Below are 17,199 nucleotides of genomic sequence, written 5' to 3'. Positions count from 1 at the left end.
AGTATTTATGGCCTATTTTGGGTGCGTGGATATAAAACACATAAAAACACTTTATATTTGCCCCCCCCTCTCTTTTTATCACCCTCCTGCTTTTTATTTTTCCAGCTGGATTTGAGACCCTCTGGAAGAGTTCATAGAAATGTAGGACTATAGCAGCACATTCATGAGATACTTTAACATCAGAGTGGCGTCTGAACTAACTCTTCTCTAAGGCAGAGCCCTGAAGGCTCAGCGGATTGATGGAGGCCTGTGGACGGATGCTAAAGGCACTGGTTTGGAAAGGAGGTGGGGAGGGAAGCAAGCCCCCAGTTTCCTGCCAAAAAGTTGCCCAATATTCTTCCGTTTCATCCTCCCTTGTCGAATGGCTGAAAGCAAAGGGGATTTAAGGGAGGTGAGATGCAGTAAGTACAGTGCCAACCATATGCCCAGTGCGCCCCACACAAAAGGTCCTCTTCTTGCAAGGGCTTTTACCTCAGGTATCAGTTCTTAAAATGGAGCGCTTGCACAGAGCAAATGCAAAAAATGAATAGTGACAGAAACAACCCTGCTATTCCCTCCTAGTGGGAAAAACACAAGCAGCCTGGTGGTGAGCAGCGAGGAGATGGATTCACCTGCTTATTTCCCTCTGTATGGCTCTCCATCAACCCATCTTGGTCCCAAACCAAGCCACCATAGACTCAGGACTACTCCACTGCACAAGTCACTGGGTGAATGTTTCTTCATCACAGAAGCCAAGAGAATATAAGAGCTAGCCCTTCATGTAACGTGCATGGAGTGCATGCACAGAGGGGTTGGCTGCAGTTGAGGTGGAGGTACCTTAGGACACAGAAAACAGCAACAGGGCACCAACTATGTTTAAGACAAATGCCAACTGAAAAACTCTTTAAAACTGAAGTTAGGCTCTCTCACTTCCTCCCCCGCTGTATTTTAATTCCTGCCCAACATGAACATTTCCCCCTGCTACCATCTGGTGAGGCAGGTTAGCAGTATGGGCAGCAAACTCCTGCCAGACAACCCCTTGAGAAATCAACCACCGTCTATCCTCCTACCCCTTTCTGGTGTGACTGGATGGACAGCTGATAGGTCCTTGCCACCTCCCCAGTGAGTGGACTGAGTCCTGGTATGTTTCAGACAGATGGAATTAGTGGGCAGCAGGTTCCCCCAAGGCCTCTCCCTCTTCAGCGCGAGGTCCCATTCTCATGAGGCTGGGTGACTGAGGGGAAGGGGGGTTCATCACAGGTTGATGTCTGTGACGTCTGTAGGCGTGCTGGTCATGTTGAGGTCCTGGCTGGCCGGGTAGTCTGGACTCTTGGTGGAACTGTATTCCTGTCGGGACTGGGAAATCTGTTTCAGGCCCTCGGCTAAGGCAGCTTCAATCTGCTCCTGACAAGCTTTCAGGCAGTCCTGTGAGACAGGAAAGAAACAAGACCGGAGGCTTGAATTCCACTCTGACACTCAGTAATCAGACAGCCCTACTGATGTCTCTGAGCAGGTGCTGGCCTCTGTTTCAGGCCTGACCATCTCCATGGATGGACAGGGCTCAGGCCTAGACAGAGCGTCTCCAGCTTCATTATCTGAGTTTATCCTTTGGCCCCCGCTAAGAAAGTGCTCTGCAGCGTCTCCCTCTCCTCTCCCCACTCTGCTGGATTCTCACAAAGGTCACTTTTATGGAGCACTAAGGAGAGGTGCAGCTTGTCCTGGACCACTGGGAGATGCTGGAAAGGTAATTTCCCTAGACATTTCTTCTCTGCAATAGCATGGCTTTTCCCACTTTCATTTCCTCTCTCAAGGGAAGTAAACAGCTTCTGCACTCATATTTACCTCTATTAACATGGGCTTGTCAGGCTGCAGACCCGTTAGCCTACTCTCACGGAGAAGTTCTTCCGACCTTCAAGAGATGCTTGTTTCTGGAGTCGCCCGGCCTTTCTAACAATGGCCCACGGGCCTGCTCTTTCTCCCATTTCCTTCCTTTCGGAGCTCACTCCCTGACAGGTTTGCCTAAGTTCTTGTTGGGCCCCAAATCACCATGGGAACCAGCACCTTCCGTAAAGTTAAACCCACAGTGCTTGCTCCTTCCTTCCCTACAGAGGGCCAAGCTGTGCTGCTGGGGGAAAATTAGTCAAGCGAAGAACATTTGGGAAAAGTTTGCATCTTAACTCCATGCCTTCCTTGAAAGTTAGACCCAGATCTCCCAGTCTCCAGTCAGCTATCTCATGCCAACCTAGCCTAGAATCCTAGGGCTGGAAGAGACCTCAAGAGTCACTGAGTCCAGTCCCCTGCCCAAAGCAGAACCAGCCCCAACTCAATCAAAACAGGAATTTCCCATATCACTGGTCACCTGAGAAATAGGACATCTTAATTCAAGCCTCTTCTAAAGGGACGCAGGCAGGAATTGAACCAGGAAACCCCCAGGATCTCCCCTCTCTTAAGCAAGCATCTAACCACGGGCTTACAGAGTGATCCTATCAGCTTTTGCAGAGTTAAGATGCAGGCATAGCTACATGATGAAATACGCGCCTTCAGAGGCTCTGAAACTTTCTATACCATCAGAGAGCTTCATCTTATGTTCCCTAGAATCTTCATGCCCCGGGAGCCCACCTCTGCATCTCCTGGCCTCCAGGCTCAACGCAGTGCTTGGTGCAAAGGAAACAGCCTTAGCAGAACACCACCTCTGTCGAAGACAATCCCCCTAGAGCCGCAGCAGGATGAGGAAACTCCTCCACTTTGACACTAGATTGCAGTGACTCACCCGAGCCTGCACAAGATGCAGCCGAGCCTGGGGCCTCTCGCATCTGTAAAGGGCAGAGGTCGCCCGCTGCCCTCAGCGTCTGATGAGAGATGGTGGCATTTTGCATCGGGGCGGGCTGGGGTTCTGGCCAGAGCCAGGGCTGGACCCCGGGCCGTCTCTCTTCACGGGATTGTGTCACACATAGAACCTCTTACCAGGAATCCACAACTGGTTCTTAGAAACTTACAGAGGATGTGGCAAGCAAAAATAGCAACACCCACCTCCCCTTCCCCAGTCATTTCCAGTAAGCAGAGCTTCTAGCCTTCTACCCGCAGCAACAAGGCAAAAAGAGCTGTACACGGGGCCCCGGCAACGGCCATTCTAAACCCCCTCCTGGCTAGTTCCCTGCTGCGTTGTACCCAGGGCAGGAGGAGGACAGGGGACAGCCAGCAGACCATGTCTGGGACGGCAGGGGTGGGGGAGGATGGGCAGGGAGACACCTCTTCAAGTCCAGGGCGGCAGTCACCAGAAGCTGCCGCGGCTTCGTGGCCTCTCTGAATTCAGCTATTAGGGCTACTAGGAACCGAGACAAAGGTCTGCATCTCATAAAAGCCACTGCCGCAACCAGCCCCTTTGCGGGTGATTTCGGCAGCGATGCTACAGACTGTCTAGGCATGGAGAGGGAATGTTTCTCTCACTCTGGGGAGGGGCCTTGCACGCAGGCTGAGTATGCTTGCCCTGCAAGGAGCCCAGAACCTAGGGCTGTCACCTTCCCCCAGATGCCTATTTGGAAATATGAGGTCCGGTCCCATGCCTTACAGGAAAGGGGGAGGAAATGTCTATCTGCAGGGAAACGGGGAGGTTCGCAATCAGACCTTGTCTGGGGCATGTTTACCAGAGATCAAAGACCTGTTGAGTAGCAGCACCTCGCTCCTTGTTGGTCACACGCTTAAGAGCAAGTCTTACTACAACCAGGATTAATGAGCCTATTAGATGCATGAGGCCCAAGTCCCTTATACAGATACGCAAGGCAGGAATCGATCAGCCTGGGAGCCGAGGCAGAACAAAGCCACGCGGCGTTGTCTGTGTACTGGCAAGTCATCGCATGTCCTCAATGCCCTGGGGGCATCACCAGCACTCACGAACCGAGCTTCACCGAAGAAGGTTATCATCCTCTTCTATTTCAGCAGTGGAGACACTGAGTTGCAGGGAGGGGAAGAGACCAGTCCCAGGAATCGGGCAGAGCTGGGACCCAGGAATCCATGCATGGAATCCTTGCCCCCCTCCCCGCCCCACCGGCTCCATCCAGCAGAAATTCCCCAAAGAAAGGTTAGAGAGGACATGGCGGTCTCGTGTTGTACCCTTATACCAGGGGTGGCCAACCTGCAGCTCATGAGCCACATGCGGCTCTTCGCCCCCAAAAAGTGCAGCTCACAAAGCTGCTCCTGCGCCCCCACCCACCCCCAGCTCCCCGGGGCGGCAATTCAAAATGGCACCCAAGATGGCGGCCATCAATGGGGGCCTGATATGGCCAAAAAGCCTAAGCTTGTTTCTTAACGGGGCAGCCTCCTTTTTTTTTTTTTTGCATGACAATTCTGGTACGGCTCTTCGCATTTTTTCTGCTGCTGTTTCAGCTCTCTTTCTTAAATGGGTTGGGCACCCCTGCCTTATACAGTAAGTTCCTTGGGACAGAGGCCATCTTTTTGCTTTGCGTCTATACAGCACTTTGCACGGGGGGGCAGGGGGGGCGGTCAGCCCAGTAAGGAGCCTCCCGATGCTACAGTAATACCAAAACTCAATAACAGTAGCGGAAGTTCAGGAGACAGGGCCTGAAGTTAGGGGCGGTGTGGAGCAGCAGTAGTGAAGCCAAAGGAAACGGGGAGGGGGTTGGGAGAAAAGGCCGCGTTCAGTGCAGAGACCGATGGGGTTACATAAGGTAGGCAGCCTAGTAACAGCTTTGGGCCTTGGCGACTCCAATGCCCTCTAATCTTTCCTTTGTGTTCCGCCTGGCAGGCCTTTGAAATCTCCTCTGCTTCCCACCTGTTCTCCTCCGCCGGCTTCAATTCACTCTGCTCACAGGGCAGCATTCAGCTGCGGCCCTATTCACTGCAGCAGCTTGGAAGCAGCTGGCTGCAGGCAATTCCAAGTTACTTTTTAAAGGCTCCAACAAAAAACGCTGAGCACATGAAGGGAGCCCCCCTCTGACAATGCCAGGCTGTAATTCTCCCTCTCCCGGCTTCACGGCAGCCCCGAGCCTCCCAAAGCCCGGAGCTGCTAAGGGGAGTGGAACTAACTCTGAGTTCAAGCATTCGGAGCCTGGGCAGATGCGGGGATCAAAGGAGCCGTGGGGGGAACAAGGGTTCCCGAGGTCCCATGCTCAGAGCAAGTGCTGATGGAACCCAGGGCCCCAGAACCAGCCTAGTGAAAGCCTCCCACCCTCTCCCTAAAGATGCTGAGAGACCAGTTCCCCTCATTCCCACCTTAGGACTCCCTGTGCAGCCTGGCTGCCTTTTCTCCCGAGTTCTGGAATGCCCCCCCACCCCCGTCTGGCTCCCGTCCCGCCCACGCTTGGAGCAGCAGCAATCGGACACTGGCCGAGGTGAGCAGCTGCCCAGCCTGTTCCCCACCCAGCGCCGTCAACCCAATCCCGTTAGCACCTGTCCGCTCAGGTGAGCGGGTGGCTCCCTTTTGTGTCTGCTTTTCAAAGGCCTCCTCATGCGGGACAAAAGGAGAAAGTGATCCCGGCCATCACGCGACAGGGCAGCCGGGGAACAGACCTCGGCACTCAGCAGCCACGCACCTCGCTACAAGCTTGGAGTCGGGGAAGTAACTGGGGCAAGGAGCAGAGAGGAGAGGGATCTTTCCTCCCAGGATATCCTGCCGTTTACTGTTGGGCAGTGAAGTTTCACAGCCCCTTGTGCCTACAGGAGCCAGCATGATGTATTACTATTACTAATTATTTGTATTATGCTGCCGCCCCACGCCCAGAGCCCATTGTGCTAGGCACTGTACAGCCTCGGAAAAAGGAAAAAAAAAAAAAAGTCTCTGCCTAGCCTCAGTTTTCCGAGCCAACCCAGTGTGTGGAGAATCACAGACCACTAGAACTGGAAGGGAACTCGAGTGGTTATCGAGTTCAGTCCCCTGCCCTCACGGCAGGACCAAGCACCATCTAGACCAGTGGTTCTTAATCTTACTGCAGCCTGCACCCCTTTGGTTCTCGCATACCTTATTAAAAATTGTTGAAGTGGGTCAGTTCTTTAAACCTAAGATATAGCATAAAAATCTAGCATGTCTCTCACCCCCAGAAAGGGCATCTTGCACCCCAGGTTAAGAACCACTGATCTAGACCATCCTTGACTGTTTGTCTAACCTGCTCTTAAATATCTCCAGTGATGGAGATTCCACAGTTTCCCTAGGCAATTTATTCCAGTGTTTAACACCCTGACAGGAAGTTTTTCCTAACGTCCAAACTAAATCTCCTTTGCTGCAGTTTAAGCCCATTGCTTCTTGTCCTATCTCCAGAGGTCGAGGAGAATGATTTTTCTCCCTTCTCCTTGTAACATGTTTTTAGATACTTGAAAACTGCTCTCATGTTCCATCAGTTTTCTCTTTTTCAAACTAAAAAAACCCAATTCTTGCAGTTTCTCCTCATAGCTCATGTTTTCTAGACTTTTAATATTTTTTGTTGCTCTTCTCCGGACCCTCTCTAATTTCTCCATCTCTTTCTTGAAACGTGGTGCCCAGAACTGGACACAATACTCCAACTGAGGCCTAATCAGTACAGAGTAGAGAAAAGAATGACTTCTCCTGTCCTGCTCACAACACTCCTGTTAATGCATCCTAGAATCGTGTTTGCGCTTGTGGCCCACTATGAGACCAAGATCCCTTTCTGCAGTACTCCTTCCTAGACAGTCGCTTCCCATTCTGTGTTTGTGAAACGGATGGTACCTCCCTAAGTGGAACACTTTGCATTTATCCTTATTAAACTTTATCCTGTTTACCTCAGACCATTTCTCCAATTTGTCCAGATCATTTTCAATAATGATCCTTTCTTCCAAAGCGCTTGCAACCCTTCCCGGCTTAGTATCATCAGAAGCTAGGGCTGGTCTCAGGAGTGCTTGGGGCGGAGGGGATGGTGCTGACGAGATGACAGCCATACAGAGCAGTTTGCAGGAGGCCACATGGCTGCCCCTCCTGGCATTGTAATTCGGGGAACAAGGAGCAGACTGCGGGTCATGCCCAAGGGAAGCTGAAGCAGCACTTAGGGGCGGGGAAACCAGATGCTTAGGTGAGACTGGGGACGCCAATAACAAACACACACGGAAGGTTACCACAATCTGGATATGTGGGTGGGACAGAATAGCCAGCATCCCTTCCATGACTGTGGAATCTGGGCCAGGACTTAGGGAGACCCTGGATACTAGGCAGCAAGTAGCCAACTTAGTCTGGGAGCTGAAACTCATAGCATCCCATTATGGCAGGGCCCTGTCCTTTCTTTACTTTTAAAGGTCACAAAAGGGGGGGAAGCACCCCTCTATCTGAGGCTGGTGAATCAAGGCGACCTAAGCCCCACATTGATTCTGAGAGAGAGAGAACTATCCCTCCCTCCCTGCAGCATGCTACCTGAGACTTAGGGCCTGGACCCTGACAGCCTGTAACACCTCCTGGCAGTTGTCTGCTTGAGCAGCTACTTCCCCGATCCCTGCCTGGCCTTTCCTGATGCCACGTTTCTCTGCCTGCAGCCCCATCTCATGCCCCTCCTGACACCTCCTTCTTTGCATGCAGCCCCGTCCCACGCCCCTCCTGACGCCCCCTTCTCTGCATGCAGCCTCTTCTCTGCCTGCAGCCTTGTCTCACACCCCACCTGACACCCCCTTCTTTGTCTGCAGCCCCATCCCACGCCCCTCCTGACACCACCTTCTCTGCCTGCAGCCTCTGCTCTGCCTGCAGATCCGTCCCATGCCCCTATACTGGGAGACTTTAAAAAAGCACAATTCCCTGGAACCCTCTAGACACAGGTGATGTGGAAGGAGGGAAAAGGGGGAGTCACATGCCCCCCTAGATTTGCTGCTTGGTTTGTACTGAGCACATGCAGGCATGGGTCATCCCCACCTCTAGATCCACCAACAAGATGATGGGGACAGACCTTCCCTGGCATCATCACTCAGCCCCTGTGCTGCCTTCTCACTTTGATTGCAGCTCTTTATCCCACAACAGCTTCCTCCTCGCCGCCCCACTCCAGCACAGCAGCAGCTTGGCCTGATGAGCTTGGCAGGCTGGGGCAGAGCTAACGAACGCTATTTTGCATTCTAAAGCTCTTTCCAGCTAACGATCCCTGGGCCATTCCCATAGGTGGACGGGCATCGTTCTGGCGTCGCAGAAGAGGGCACGGAGGCATGGAGCGGGGAACTGGGATGCCCACAGGCACGCAGGGAGTCCAGTAACCACATCCTCTGTCTCCTGACTCCCAGCCCTCTGTGCCATGCTGCCCCCACACCAGTACTCACCACCTCCGTGCCGGTAATGCTGGCCAGCATCTCGGTGAGTGCCTCATCGGAGACAGAGTCAGCTAAGACAGACAGGCCGTGAATCGCCGCCCCAATGCTGCCTGTGGCTATCATGGATGGTGGGTACATAGCAAAGGTGTAATCTACAAAGCCAAGCAGGGAACGGTAAGGAGTGTTAGCAAGGGCCCTTGTGAATGGGGCTACTTACAGCAGCAGCCTTGGAAAACTAGCAAGTCCAAGGCAGGAAGAGGGACGGTGTAGAGTGATGCAGTTGGTAGGACCAGCAAACAAGGAGTAAAACTAAGAGCTAAGGGTACGTCTACACTGCATCCCTAGTTCGAACTAGGGATGCAAATGGAGACGACCGAAGTAGTTAATGAAGCGGGGATTTAAACATCCCGCGCTCCATTAACATGATCTCACTGGCGCGCTAGTTCGAATCACTCCTCAAAAAATGAGAAGTAACATTAGTTCGGACTAAGGGCTTTAGTCTGAACTAACGCATCCCGGCGCGCGCTTCCTGGTTCGAATCAGCTGTGATCCAAACTAGCGCACCGGCGAGATCATGTTAATGGAGCGCAGGATATTTAAATCCCCGCTTCATTAACTACTTCGGTTGTCTCCATTTGCATCCCTAGTTCGAACTAGGGATGCAGTGTAGACGTACCCTAAGTTATTCTGCAGTAAGGTAGAGTGTGAATTTAAAGCACTACAGCTGCTCTGGAGTAAGTCCACATATAGGCAAGTCCTAAGCCAGGCGTGGGGAACCTACAGCCCGGAGGCCAAATCTGGCCCCCAAGATTCAGCACTCCCCCCAGCATGGGGAGCTGGCGCTCCATCCCTGTGTCCCCACCCCCTTCCTGGCCAGACCCTACACACCCACTCCACTTGTGCACCCTCCCAGATTCACCAACCGCAACCTACTCCTGTATCCTCCTTCTGCCCAGACCCCAAACCTGCTTCCCAGCAGCCCCCTCCTACACACCAAACTCCATTTTTTGCCCCACCCCAGAGCATAGGGGGGCCCACAAAATCTACTAGCCTTATCCCTCCCCACCAAGCTCTGGTGTGAGATGAATGTGGGTTTGGGTTAGGGTTTTTTTTGTTTGTTTGTTTGTTTCTCACTTGTGTGTGGCCCCGACTGATTTTTCTGTGGGTCAGCAGCCCCTGACCCAAAAAAGGTTCCCCCTTCCCTGCATTGGCTGGATGTCAGGAAAGCATGGAGCTCTCTTAGCCTGTGGAACAGCGTCCGCAGAGAAAGTGCTGGAAACCGCATTGCTTGGCTGGTTAGACCCAGACTGGGGAGCACCCAGCAGACAGCAATGCTGCATGCCCTCAGGAAGCACCAGCAAGACTTTGCCCTCGCCGGCTTTTGGCTTCATGCATTAGAACTCCCAGCAGATGTGACGCGCACGCTCCGCAGGGGTGTGCGTGTGCGGCTCTCTCCACACCAGAGGCCTGGCTGTACGCGGACCACAGGTAACTTTAACAGAGAGCTGACTGCATCATGCCAGGCGTTAGCCATTGTAATGATACCCTGGCTGAGGCTCTGCCTTTCTGGGGCGGCTTCCGGCCGAGGGCCTAAGGCGATTTTAGCTGGCAACCCCATGTGTTCTCACCCCAGTTGTTCAGACAGGGAGAAGCTACAGGCCTTGATTTATGAGGGTGCAGATCCTGTCTGGAAATCAGTCACCCAGCAAGTCTGAATGGCAGACGCAGAAATCAGAACAAGGTGTTCCGGCTCCCAGTCCTGTGATGTCACCACTAGCCCACCCTGGCGGCTGGGACTAGCCTGGCCAGTCCCAGCAAGACAGCTCTGCCATGCCCAGCCCCGTACCTGTGGCGCACAAGGCGATGAAGGTCTGGGCGTGCTTCTTCACCAGCTCTACCTTGTCCGCAGGCAGAGGGAGCCGATGGAGGATGTGAGCCAAGAAGTCGTTGGCGATCACGGACACCAGGTCCCACTTTAGCTTCTCGAGAACTAGCAACTCACAGTCCTGCATGGGGAACAGAGTGGGAGCGGGACACACATAGGTCAGACCTTTCTGTACGCAGAGTGCTTTGAGATTGTTAGTGAGAGCTGAGCACACGGGGGAGAGGCTGGGAGGCAGGACAGACAGAGGGGAAGCAAAGCTCCTGCAAAACTCACCTATGCCGTCCCTCCCCTCCCCACTTTGTGACCGTGCCCACATTGGTAACAGGCCTCTCCTCTACTTGTTCAGGTCCACTAGCTCTAAAGGCTTCCTTGTCTTGCAAACTTACTGCAATAGCACCTACGGGATGGTGCAGAATAACCAGGGTGTAGGGACCGCCTGATCACTCTCCCTCTCTGCTCCAAGAATGTCTAGCAGCACGCTTGGGAGCAGAGATGGGCACCCTACCTCTGGGCTTGCAGGAGGTGCCCTGCCGAGCACGAACGGGCTACTGTGTACAGATGGGTTCTGCATCTAAGAAAGCTCACCGTCATTTACAAGGCCCTGAATAAATCTGGCAGCGGATGGAGTTTAAGCAGACATACAAAATGAGCGTACAGCTAAACCAAGCCGACCCAAGGGCCCTGTGGCTCAGTCCTCCCTCCACCTAACCTCCCTACTGATGGGAATGGGCATCTTACCAGAATAAGAATCCCAGAATTTATTTACAGCCCCATGCCCCCAAGCACCAGCTGGGCCGCCGGCTCCCTACCAACTCAGAAAGAAGAGCACAACCCCGTCACCGCACCACTTCTCCGACACCTGTCCGGAAGGGTCTCTTGTCCTACCAACTTGACCCAACGTGGCTCTGAAGATCTGGCAAGTTCCCAGCCTGCGGCAGGATGGCTTCAGGCCATAGTAGAAAAAGGATCCTTGACAATTTGAAATGACAGCCCCCCTCTCATTTATATGTTGCAGGAAGTGGCCAGGTGAGTTCCCATCTCTGGCTCTCTACCAGCATTTCGTTCGAGGGATGATTCACCCTTGTTTTTGGGGTTAGGGGAGAGATGGACACTACCATTAAGGATGTTAAAAAACGGTTATTACTGTAACCGTGTAGCCACTAAAAATGTTAGTGATTACACAGTTACACCCTGGCTCCCCGGGAGCAGGGCTGGCAGCCAGTGTCTCCAAGCTGCCAGTCCCACCCCCGGGGAGCCAGCAGCTGCCCTATGCTGCACTCTCATACAGAGTCAGCAGCACAGGGTGGCAGCCGGGAGCCGGTGTGTGCAGGGAGCCAGCTTTTAAGCCGGCTCCCAGCACATACTTGTTCCCGCCTGCCATCCCACTCTTGGGGAGAGGCAGCAGCTGGCTCCCCAGGAGCGGGACCAGGAGCTGGCGTGTAACCGTCTGGTTAAGCTCATGCATATCGATTACCCATTTAAACGGCTACACTCTTACATCCCTAACTCCCATCTCCGCTCACCTTTGTGCTGTCCCGCATAAACATCACTGGGAGCGTGGGAGGCTGTTGCAACGGACGAGATAGCAGACAGAATGACAGGAACCCTGTTTAAGGCTAACCAGCAACATTTCTATAGCTCCTTCCCTGAGTCATCTCCAAGCACTTCACACACTCTGGGCTGGATCCCAAGAGGTGCGGGGCCATAGCACGCGCCCGTTGATTTCAGCTGGTGAGGCAGCTACTCGCCCCTCTCAGGATCTTGTCCACAGAGCTCCCAAAGAGCTCGCTGACCACGATCCCTGCAGCAGTGGGGGAAAGTGAAGCACAGAGAGGCCAAAACCGCTTGTTTGAGATCACACAGCAAGTCTGTGGCAGAGCCAGGAACAGAACCCGGGATCGCCTGTAGCCACTAGGTGTCACTTCCTCCTTTTATTAAAACAACTGGCTGTTTCGTTCCATAGCCACATCAGCAGGGAAGGTGACCGCTGTAACGGGGAGAGCAGCAGTGCTCAGCCAGTCCCGAGAGGCGGAGGAAGATTGTTAAAGCAGGTATATTAAAGCTTGTGTGAAGCACCATGATATTATGAGGGTGAAGGCCACGTAAGTGCAACCAATAAAGTGGAGTCTCAACTTTGTGAGATCAGTTGGCCTTGACCAGGTCACACCTTTTCCAAGTGTAGCTCCCGTGACCAGAAGCCCTTTAAATGGCGTTGGATTTGGGGGGTAATTTTGCCCCCCAGGAAGCCGACAAGGCAGCCAATTCTGCCGACATATGCAGTTTTGAAGAAGTGAGATTGGTTTTTCAGCAGGATCTGGCTTAGCTTATTTTAAAAAACCAAAAAAACCAAACCCCACCTTTTCCCCTTACACAACTGTACCAGCTCTGAGTTGTTAAAACAGCAGCATTGCTCAACCTATTCCGAATCGCCCAGTGGGCACAGCGCACAGTGTCATCACTTTGTGGCTGCAAGGCCACCTCGATTTCCAGCCAGCGAATGGTATTTTGCTAGAATCGGGGACGTTTTAGGGCATTGAGTCCCGTTTCTCCCTCCCAAGCGCCCATGGATGGATTGCCTGGTCTTTAACACTGATCAGCTTATGGGCTATCTTCCCAGCACATAAGAACTTCAGCTTCCTAATAAATGCAGAGAGATAATGTCTCCTATGCAGTCTTCAATTAAACAAGGCGAGGAAAAGCAAGGAGCAAGTCGAAGACGGAGGGCAGATGACAGGCCTCAAAGATCACAGGTAAAGGTCGTTTGGGATGCACCCAATTACAGGAGAATATAGAACTGACATTGGGCTGGGCTACAGAAAGGGGATTGGAGTTGCTGAAGATCAGCAAGAGAAGCCAGGAAAAGGCCTCTTTTGCAGGGTGCAGGGATTGGGAATGGGATAAAGAGCTCTTCCTGTCGCCATCGCTAATTAGAACAGCCCCAGGGAATCACGACCAAAAGTTTTTACCAGCTGATGGCTGGCTCCTTAGGAAATCGGTGTTCAAACAATTAGCACCTTTCTTGCCAACGCCACCAGGATGGCTGGGTGAGGCGAAGCGGAGACACTGCCTCCTGCCCCGATACGCAGACCAACCGGGTCAGGCTCAAGGCCCCTTTGGGGGGGGAGGGCACTGATGGGAAAGCAAGCAAACTCGCTCAGCAGATAACAAAATACGCTTTAGTCAAACAAGCTACTGGGCTTGACACAAAAGTTACCAGAGTTATTCTCTGCCATAGGAGATCAGACTAGAACACCTAATGGTCCGTAGGGGACATTAAACTCTAAGGCTACGTCTACGCTATGAGTTTTCTTGGCAAAAAATATGCAAATGAGGGACTCATTTGCTTGATTTGTCATCTTATTTGCATATTTTCTGCCGATCCGTTTTTGCGCTGGAGTTTGTGCACAAAAACAAGCAGTGTGGACGTTTTCTTTTTGCACCAAAACCCCTTTTTCCGCAAGATTGGTAAACCTCTTTTTTTGGGGCATAAGGATCTTGCAGAAAAAGGGGTTTTGTCGCAAAAAGAGAACGTCCACACAGCTTGTTTTTGTGCACAAACTCCAGCGCAAAAATGGATCGGTAGAAAATAGGAGTCCCTCATTTGCATATTGTTTGCTGAGAAAACTCGTAGTGTAGATGTAGCCTAAGACACTACTAACAAGAGACTGAAGCCAAAGATGGTCAGTCTGGGATCTCCCACCCAGCACCGAAAAGACACAAGAAACGCCAACTGCAAACAAGAGGCACAGGAAGCTTGTCCCAACTGCAGGGCATGTTTGGCACATGGAGATCATTCCCTTCCCGCCAGGAAAAACTGTAGCCAAGCTAAGAAAGCTGGGTAGCACATGGAAACTCACCCAGTCTGAAAGCGCATGGAGGGTTATTCCCGCCCCTCCCCCCCAGCAGCATGGACCTTGATCTGGCCAAACCCTCCTTTCAAGATGGACAAAGAAGCAGCTTGTCCCAGGGACGCTCAAAACAGTCTTGGAGCAGCAGACTCTCAGAACTGCAAAGGATCGGGCACAGGGAAGCTTCGCGCCACCCCGTCTAATAACAACTTCTCACTACTCTCTCTCTTCCCTCCCTCCCCTCCCTGGGCTTCCACCTTTGAACTGCATGTCAGAATTTCTTAATCACCAGAAGAAGCAGAACAAAAGGCTGCAACAGAGAGAAGAGCAGCACACCCATGCAACAATGGTCTCAAGATCACAAACATCCTTTTCCTGGAGTTTCCTTGGCATCTAATTGACTCACTTGGAGTGGTTTAAAAAAATAATTAAAAATAGGAAATGGTCTTTTGTTTCTGTAGCCTGCAGAGTCCATCTGCAGCTCTGCATAGTGGGAGAAAGTCAGGCCCCGATCCTGCAAAAATATTCCCTGTGCAGAACCTCTCTCCACTTGGCTAGGATTACCATGCATGCAGAGCACACACCATCGGTCCTTCACTAGCAAATCTGCTCTTCTGATCTCCACCTGCTGCTTCCAGCACTGGTTTTAGTAAGGCAGTTTCTATTATACGTTACCACCTCTTCTCCTGCCAAGATGACACCACAGTGTGGTTCTACTCTGACACAGAGCTTCCTGGGACCCTGTGTTTATTGTGTCTCACTGATTTCTAGCACAAGTGAACTGTGCCTACATGCATAACGTACGGATGTAAAATCCTGTTTAATTTGTTAACTGGTTAAACGTAATCTTTAACTGGTAAACCGATTAAAGGGAGGATGGGCAAGGAGATTGCTCCAGCCAAGCCTGCTCCAGTCCCCACCGGTTAACCATTAAGTGTGATGCTTACTAGTTAACCATTCACAAACCTAGTGTAAAGTGGTTTCTACTGATTTTCAGCCTTGCAAACTCAACCTGGATCTGACTGTCAAGCTGGGTCCTTTCCTTCTTGCAGATCTTTATTCACAATAATGATGCTGCAGGTCAAATTCTATCCTCAGAAATACTTTTGCAACCTCATTGCCTTTGATGAGTTTGCATAAGTTTAAATGGCTGGACGTAAGGAAGCAAGATGCCCAAGGAGGAATGGAATCCAGTTTGCTTTTGCATCACTGTGCTGGCTCAGCAGGAGTAACGGGAGACAAAGTTCATGCTAATTTTTGTCACTAAAGTTAGCGGAAAAGTACCATTTTAAATTCACTTTTCACAGCAGCCCCACACTTGACATCTGAAGCAGCAGGTTTGAGCTGCTTTGACCTCCTTCCTCTACGGCTGACTCAAAAAGTGGGTGGGAAAAGACTCCAAAGCTGACAGTGGTCACCCAGCCTACTTTGCAACGGATGCAGAATTACTGAAATGAGCAGAACATGAAAGTCCATTTGCAATTCGGAAACTTTGCTTAACGGGTTGATTCTGTCTCCTGCAAAGGACCAGAGCTCAGGCTGAAGTCTATGGCAAAAGCTGGAACAATTTCTGCCCCCTTACGGCTTCCCAGACGTAGGACAGTCGCATCAATTGCACCCAAGTTTTAAACAAAACTTGCCTCATTGGCTTGGAAATGTTCTGCCAAAAGCAATCATCCACTTCCAGAGTCTACTGTTGTCTCTCTTTCCCTATCTCTACCCATTTTGGGCTGCTGGCACCATTCACTGTGTTATCTAAGGGTGCAACCCTGCTTGGGAGCTTAAGTGGAGGATGGTTGGCACCTTACAAGATGGGACTCTTTGAGCTAAGAGAGTTGCTCCACCAAAAGAGCAAGCTGCCTTTCTATGGGTCTCTAGAGCACCATGCACACCAAATAGTGTTACATAAAATATCTCTATCCCTCCAAGTGCCTTATTTTCACAGGCTTCACCCTAACAGCTGCAGATAGATTTTTAGAAGTTCTGCACCCAATGTGCTAGGCTCTGCTGAAAATCTGGCCACTTATTTTGATGCCGAAATGGGTATGGAGCTCGTGTGAATTCTGAGCACAGTTGCCTTGCAGTCAGGAAGTCAGACTAGCAAGTAAGGTCAAAGCTCAGAAGATCTCAAGTGTACCATACTAGATGGCAGGATCTGAGCTTTCTTTGAAGATGGCGGCTGGAGAAAAGCATCAGTTAAATAGGATTCTGGGAAGAGAGGAGGAGGAAGAAAGGTTACTGCTGCCACCTAGGCTGAAGAAACAGCAGAAACTCCAGCAAGTTCTTTTGCTCAAGACTTATGAATGGGTTTTGCAAGGGCTGGAGAAGTAGCAGTCAGAATGGCCAGGACAAAAGCAAGACTCCTGCTTTATGGCAAAGACATTGGCCACTGGACTGTCTTCTTCTCTCCCACCTCACAAGTTTCAGCCCAACAGCCCAAGTGAAACTGCCTTGGGGTGCAGTAACACAAGTCATGCTTCATTCTCACCTCTCTTCTGCGAAGAGCATATGGGTTATGCACAGACACTTCTGAAACCTCAGGCCAACCAAGATGCCAGGAAGCACAACTGCTATATTGGAAGCCAAAATTCTCATCTCCCTTGGTCTCTGATACCTACATATTGGGAGGGGGCTTTAGAGGACAAGAGGTCACAGGCACACCAGACAGCTAATAAATGAACCAGGTCCTACCAAGCCAAGGGATGGTAGGATCTGCTAAGAGGAATTACTCTCTCCAACCTTCTTGTGGCTTAGTACCATCCTGCACATGCAAGAAAAGCCTCCAGCCTGGTGGTTTAATGAAAAAAAAAAGAAAGGTAGGTTAGATAACGCCCTTTGACGGAAACCCAACTTCCTCCAAGTGGACAAGTCCTTTATTTGCATCATTTCCTTCTGCCAAGAATAACTCCATCAAGATTTTGTTTTAATTTATCCCTTTTAGCATGCCGAGCTGGTGCCAGGCATCCTCTCCAAGAAGAGGAAGTGAACCTGCTAGGAAAGTGAGCCAGCTTCCCTTACAAGGGCCCAGGAGAGTGCATCGGAAGCACAAATCTGTGGCAACAGGTCGGGATGTATCCATTGTCCGAAGCGTGATGAAGCTGATCTCTGTCCCCTCCCCACCCACTCTCGCTGCACTGTTGTGAAAGAAGAGAAGTAGATAACATTATTAGCACATCGGAGGAAAGCAGCAGCTTTCTCTGGTTTTGTAAGCAGAGCATTAACTCGGTCACATCCCAAGCT

General features: G+C 51.4%; 1 protein-coding gene across 3 annotated transcripts in view; it reads right to left on the bottom strand.

Moving 5' to 3' along the window:
* Window positions 1–895: 895 nt before the first annotated feature.
* CCND3 (cyclin D3) overlaps window positions 896–17,199 on the bottom strand; it is an 81,409-nt gene continuing 65,105 nt past the window's right edge. For all 3 annotated transcript variants that reach the window (XM_075910084.2, XM_006130428.5, XM_006130426.5), the window contains 3 exons: window positions 10,073–10,232; window positions 8,236–8,378; window positions 896–1,404 (listed from right to left, as the gene is read on the bottom strand). In XM_075910084.2, coding sequence (XP_075766199.1) covers window positions 1,234–1,404; window positions 8,236–8,378; window positions 10,073–10,232 — 474 coding nt within the window. In that variant the 3' untranslated portion in view covers window positions 896–1,233. The remainder of the gene's footprint in view (window positions 1,405–8,235; window positions 8,379–10,072; window positions 10,233–17,199) is intronic.

This window comes from Pelodiscus sinensis, chromosome 27, assembly GCF_052426305.1.
Source record: "Pelodiscus sinensis isolate ZL-2025 chromosome 27, ASM5242630v1, whole genome shotgun sequence".
Lineage (NCBI taxonomy): Eukaryota > Metazoa > Chordata > Testudines > Trionychidae > Pelodiscus > Pelodiscus sinensis.
The sequence above is the reverse complement of the archived record's forward strand: the minus strand, read 5'-3'. Positions and strand labels throughout refer to the sequence as shown.